We start from the raw sequence: 6,870 nt of genomic DNA on the forward strand, positions 1-6,870 counted from the left end.
TGCTTTCAGGGATCACTGAAAATAGATGGTATGAGCTAGGAATGTCAAGGTTACACAGTGCCATCTGTTCAATGGTTTCATTTAATCCGGAGGTTTTCCACTTAAAGCAGACTGGTGGTGCTCACTAAAGGTAACAAGCTGCAGACATTGTATTTTACAGGATGAGGAATGCTTCTGTTGTATGAAGATGATTCACTGTCTGGATTCCTCATTTCTTTAGTTTTGAACGCATTGCACCCAAAGATTTAATAGTCTCACTTTGCCAGACTCTCTTCCGCAGCGCTGCGGAGGAGGGTCTGGCGAGTCCACACAGCATTCCGTGACGTAAGAAAAATGTCCTCTGGTTTATTGGCATTTTTTTAAACCAATCACAATCGTCATGGACGACGCTAGGCTCTGCACGGTGGCATGGTTTTGCTGCAAATTAGTCGCAGGAAGGAACTTGTTTTGGTGGAACATGTGAACGTTTAAAAGTTATTTGAGTCATGTGAGAGAAAACTCAAGATTGGACAGATAGTCTAGTTGGCTGTCTCGATTTACCATGCAATGATCTGAGGAGCAGTTAACCATCGTCCTCATTAATCAATTAAAGTTTAATATTCCAACACAAAGAAAGCAGATGGAAACAGATCCTGGAAGTGGAACGCCATGGATATAGACTATATACAGTATGAGTATGGGTGGGTTATGCATGCATGTGTGTTTCGGTTTCAAGCAATTGAGTCGAGTGAGCTGAGCAGCTTGGCCTGAATGAATGAGTGTTGCTGAAAATAGAAGACAGCGACCAGGGAGACAGTCGCAGGGATGAAGAGGAGAAAACATGAGCAGGGAGAGGTGGAGGAGGAAGGCAAAGAGGGTACACAGTAGCTGAGCAGATGTGAATAAGTAAATTTAAGGAAGCTGGGAGAGAGGAGTGTGTTGGACAAGATCCTTTTGTCACATACTTTGATCACGTGGTTGTGTTAAATCATTGAGCAGCCTGAACTCGCTAACCCAGACTCTGCACCTTTACAGATATTTACTTTTTACAGCAGGAGAGTCAGTGACAAAAATGCCTGGAATCTACAAAGACCCATGTGAAAGTGCAGCTTTAAGAGTATATATATATATATGAGGTGCAGTTGGAAAAAAAGTGTTTTTAGCCTTTGGCAGAAGATGCGTAGGCTTTTGGCCATCCTGAATAGGGAGCTCCTTCCACCATTTAGGATTTTGTTGAGTGTCTGGATTTTGTTGAGTGATTAGTGAGACATTAATGAATGCACCAGTTTTAATTTGTAATTGTGATTTAGAAATTCTTAAGTTTTTGTGGTTAAGAATGATGTTCAGACATATAACAAGAGTATTTCTAAAATCGTCTCGAACCATTGGAGACAGATAATAAAAGACGGCTTTGAACATCTTTGTGACCATCACAGAATTTCTGACTCATCATGCTGCCTATTTGACACAATTTCCTAACCTGAAGTGACCTGACAGAAAGAAAAGGGAGAAACCCGACTTCCTCCCCCTGTTCCATCTTCTCCTTCTCTTTTCTGCCTCCAAACCATTCCTGTCCATTTCTGTAACCGCTGCAAGAACTGATTGCTCTCCTTGTGGAGACGCCCATGCTCTGCTGTGTATTTGTTCTGAAAACGAGATCCTGGTCCGTCCATAGAACATGTCCATTGTGATGCTTTGATTGGCTGTTGGAGCCCAGGAATGTGTTAGGTTAGCGTTTTGATTGGCTGCTGCTGTGAGACAGTGCTCCTGTGGTGTTTTCTCTCCCTGCCCGGGGTAGAGGTTGACCTCAAGGATCAGCTCACCATCCACATATCATAGCCTTCAACATCACAGCGAAGAAATACAAAACTGAAGTTTTGTGGTTTTCACACAGAAGTGTTTAATTTCTGACCTGTGCCCTCTTTCTTTTTTACTCTTTCTGTCTCTCGACCTCAACCCACAATCCACTCTGTTTCTATAGTTTCTTCTGTCCCTTTCAGTCGCCGCCACCCGGTCCGATTGTATTTCCATACTGGTGCTACAAGATAGTTCATCCTTCATCCTTTCCAAATAAAGCAAATGAAAAAGCTGAAGGACTTTTCAACAATGCTGCATTCTAATTAGTTGGCTGATATATGTAGTTTAAAAAAATATGACCAATGTTTGAGTTAAAGGTCACTTTTGGTTGTGCTGAAGATCTATATGTTATAATTTCTCAATCACTGATAAAGGTGATCGCGTATCAATGAAAGTGGCAGTCCCCCAATGTCGTATGTCACTTATATATAATCACTCACAGGAAACAGATAAAAAGAATGGTCAAAACTGAAGCAGCAGGGCCCTAGATATACTAACTTTTAGTCTCTAGTATGGGTTAAGATTGAAGAAAGATCCATCCAGAGCCTCAGAAGACAGCTGTTTTCACTGGCAGAGTAGCACTACTCAAGATGAGCAAACTGAGGCTCACATGTAAAATCAGTAGAGTTACCCTTTAAAATTAGGCAGTTTAAAAAAATTAAAATAAATAATCTGGGACCGTTTCATTAGTAATGCGGATGTAAGTCAATAGAAGATTTTAGATTAACTTTGCAGTAATTTTGCAATAAAGAGGTTTGTGAAATTTGTCTCGGATAATATTGCATCTTTTCGGTTTCTCATCTGCTTATCTCAATGAATTTACCATAGAACATAGAACTGTTGTAAATGTTTCAAAGGATTCAAAGAAACACAACACATGTCAGTGGTACTTAGTCCTCTCAGATGTACAGTATGTCAAAGTGCTCTGATTATAAACCAGTTGTGCCTGTAGTGGGCTGGAATAATGCCCCTTAATCCCACGGCCGCATTTGCACAGGCAACTCAGGTCACAAGGTAATGTGTGTGTATGCTCAAACTGAATACATATGCATCCACTTATACATTAGATTAGGCATGCTTTGTATTTGTGTGGGTTAAACATTATTTGCATACATTTGCTTTTCTTCTCTGTACAAAGTATGTTCATGTCTCTTTGAGTGCTGAGAAAGCTGGTCTTCATGCTGTCACTCTGTCTGGGACCTTCAGGGTTTATGTTACACTCTGGTGTTACGCTGTTTCATGGCTGTAAAACAACCTATTTTGGTGTATGTGTGTATCAGTTACAGCATCACTTCGACCACACGCATGGGGTTGTACAAACATCAGAAAATAAATGCACATGCAATCTGTCACACAGACTCTATTTCTATTTCAACACAGATATTGTTTCTTGAAAAAAATGATTAAACTATGACAAAAGTAATTGATAGTTGCAGCTCAATATTTGACATTTGTTTGTGTAATGTCTGTACACTAACTTCTAATGAACCATTAGGAGATAAAACAGTATCATGATGTTAGTGTGCGCATGTTAGCCTTGCACCTATGTGATGTAATGTAACTAATATAAAGTAAAAAATCAATTGGAAATCAAATCAGAAAGCCACTTTGCTCTGTAAATAAAGGGCATGACTACTTTTATATTATGCGTGGATAGTAGGTAATTGTAACTTGTTTTGCAATGAGAATACTGTCCCATTATTCCCAGTCTCCTTCCTTTCATTTTCACCATTTGAAAATAATTATATGCAATAGAAACATGCCGAGTGACTTTTAAAATTTGTCTCATCCTATTTGCAAATAGAATTCTTGTGAATTCCATTAAGCTGTTTTCAAAACAGAAAAGGAAATTTCATCAGATGTTTTATTCCATAAATCATTTAGCATGTTTTTTTCCTCTTGCCGTACATAGCATGTTATACATGTTGTTGTTCTTGTGAGTCTCCCCTCAGCTCCTTCCTTCTGTCTTTCCTTATCCCTTCAGCTCCTTATTGTTATTCATTCTTCCCCTCTAAGACATTTCCCTCTCATCACTGCTGACTGCCAGTGCCAACCATAAATTTCAGTGGCGTAACTCGGGAATATACAGTATGTGACCACAGCTAAACTGTCAGCAGACACCAGGCCAGGGCAAGGCAGGGAAAGTAGGGCCATGAACTCCAAACTTAGGAACTCTCCCCTTCAACATGATAGGGAACCAGTCTGACTCCAGAAATCACATTTTAAGTGTAGACTACATTTTTCTTTCTCCAAGCGATTATTCATCGCCCCGTTTATGACAGACAACCATTACAGTAAAGTGGTATTCTGTGTCCAGAAAAGTGCAGATTTCTGCTGACTACTCTGGATGTCAAGTGTGTTTCGACAGGCCGAATTGATGACTCAGGTCTCTGCTCATGGATCCATGCTGACCTGGAACTCAACACCACCAACAGGACATCCGATGGTGTCAGGCAGGCGGCAGCTGTAGAGCGTCCCGGCCGGTCCAATCACTCTGTCTGACATTCCTGGGATAACATAGGAGTAGCACATAGCTCATAATGAAACTCTTGACCTGTCAGAGGGGGGACTGTGACTCACAAAGAGAGACAGCTCAGATGGCCGATGTTTGTGCACTTTCACTTTAGGCTGTCAGGCTGACTGGAGCATGTGTGCTGTTGAGTACACTCCCCTTTATCTCTGTTAGTCGAGCACACATTAAGTTACTTATATTGTGATCCAAGCATCAACTGGTGCAGTTAAAACCTAAAAAACTTCTGAAGCGTTGGAATATTTTGTCCATTTTGTTGTGTTTAAAAATCTATATGTTTTCCTGATGATAACTGGCACATTATTCCCACAACTGTGAGAATTTGCTGCTGTTCTCAGTTTCCTTAAATTGCATACTTTTTTAATAGTTTGAATTTGATAAGACATATGCTTGAATTTTCTTTACTTCTGCTGAAACATTAATCAGTTAGAAAGGAAGAGAAGTAATAGGGACAATAAGGGAAATAATTACAGATTTTTTCCGATATCTTTTCCTTAAAAAAACTATTGATTAGTGTGAAGTCACTTTAATTGTTCAAACAGTAAAGATGAGAAAGTTTGTATTTCTGTATTGGTGTTTGACGCTAGTATTATAACTCTCAGTGTGCTCTGAGCAGGGGCTGATTTAGTCATTTTGAGGCCTAAGGCAAACACGGGCATGGGGCCCTCCACAACCCGTGTTCTCCCCCTTTTCAGTCCTTATTTATCTGAGAAAGAAGTGCTCTCTGTCTGACAGCTTTTTTTTTTTTTTTTAAAGTAAGACAACAAATCGTAACCATAAATTTATGAGGCGTTTTAGGGGGCCCTTGGTAGCTTGGGGCCCAAGGCAATTGCCTGCCTTTGCCTAATGGTAAGTCCGCCTCTGGCTTTGAGTGACAGTGTGTGTTATCTCAGTGAGGAGTGTCCATAGTGTTTGGCTGCACTGAGCCTGTTTTAAGACGTGTGTTGAGAGTTGTGTTGCTTGGAATTACTTTTGCAGGAGATGTGAACCGTTTAGCTCAGGCAACTGTTGGTAGTGCAGACTGTAGTTTGAGTTTTGCACATGTGGCTTCAGTTGTGCCCAGTGTCGTTTAGCAATCGAAAAAAAACTGTAAGTCAGTCACTAGCCCAACACTAAATGACCAGAGATGCTAAAGAAAGCTTTTCCTGGCAACACAACTCATCAGTTGCAAGTGTGTGTGTGTGTGTGTGTGAGAGAGAGAGAGAGAGAGAATGTCTTACACACGGGGAGGGGAAATCGCCTCTCACATCTGGCTCGCCATGTCAGAAGTCCAGACTCACATGCAGAAGTTACAAGAACATTGCTGCACTTTCAGCACCCTTTCAAGATGACTCAAACAGGGGGCTGAGGAGGGTGTAAAATGCTAGTTTAATTCAATCAGTAGGCCAGATCTTACTGGGTCAAAACCGTGCGAGTAGGACTTCATCAGCCTCCGCTAGTGCAGGAAGGTGACGCAACGCGAGAGCCTCATACCAGGTGAAGCGGTGACGACCATTGCGGCTAGACGCAGTAGCCGGTGCGCACTGTCCCAGTCAGCCGGGGCTGTTCACAGTGGAATAACGGGAGAATTGAGGAATAACGGGTGTTGACGGGGCGCTGGTTTTAGTCAGGGAGTATGCGTCCGGCTGCACCGCAATGACAGCCCAGCGAAGATCTGCCAAGCTACAGCTGCGGCGGTCGATCAGCGAGCAGCTGCGGGACTCCACGTCCAAGGCTTGGGATCTGCTGTGGAGGAATGTCCGGGAGAGACGGCTGGCAGGTCAGAGAGCCAAAAACCAATGGAAGCGAAACTTGTTTTTAACAGCCTATATGCGGAATACTACAGTTCTAATACAATTCAAATTTTGACTGACACAAGTCTGTCTAATAGATCAGGCTAAATAAAAGCAGCATGAACCGTGTACTGCGACCTTAAGGCACCCCGTAGTGTTTAAAAATTAAACAGACACATCATGGTCTGGAAATTGATATCTAACTACATGGATGTAGGCTATATTTGTCTTATGCTTGTCACTGTTGGAGATCATCATTTTCACGCCTTTTTTCAGTAGTACCGCTAGAAGGGATTCAAAACAACTTCGCAGAATGATATGCTATGGATATTGAAGACAAAAGTTTATCTCAGTCTAAATGTTGCATATAGCCTCTGTGTTATGTTATGCCTGTAGCGTCACGCGCAGCGCGCTCCTGATATTTTGGGAAGGTCATTGTCAAATTTAGTGCTGAAAACAGCGCAGGCATGTGCTGTCGACAGGAGTCCAGCCGGGGCATCAGATCGCTCAGCATTTGATCTTCTGATCTAGAGAATGGTCTTTTTTGCTTATTGCAATTTTGAAAGAGTGAGGGGGTTTAATATTTTGGATTAGGCATGTCATACATGTGGATGTATTCAAATATTCTATGTAGGTGCCAATGCACCAAGTTCGGTGTCAATCAGTTTGCTTTGAATACAGTGGCTTGGATCCGCAGACATCTCTCTCTCTCTCTCTCTCTCTCTCTCTCTC

At 41.8% G+C, this 6,870-nt stretch overlaps 1 protein-coding gene across 1 annotated transcript in view; it reads left to right on the top strand.

The window, feature by feature from the left end:
• Positions 1-5,620: 5,620 nt before the first annotated feature.
• stard13a (StAR related lipid transfer domain containing 13a) overlaps positions 5,621-6,870 on the top strand; it is a 28,921-nt gene continuing 27,671 nt past the window's right edge. The window contains exon 1 of the mRNA XM_032533537.1: positions 5,621-6,125. Coding sequence (XP_032389428.1) covers positions 6,002-6,125 — 124 coding nt within the window. The 5' untranslated portion in view covers positions 5,621-6,001. The remainder of the gene's footprint in view (positions 6,126-6,870) is intronic.

This window comes from Etheostoma spectabile, chromosome 13, assembly GCF_008692095.1.
Source record: "Etheostoma spectabile isolate EspeVRDwgs_2016 chromosome 13, UIUC_Espe_1.0, whole genome shotgun sequence".
NCBI classification, from domain to species: Eukaryota; Metazoa; Chordata; class Actinopteri; order Perciformes; family Percidae; genus Etheostoma; species Etheostoma spectabile.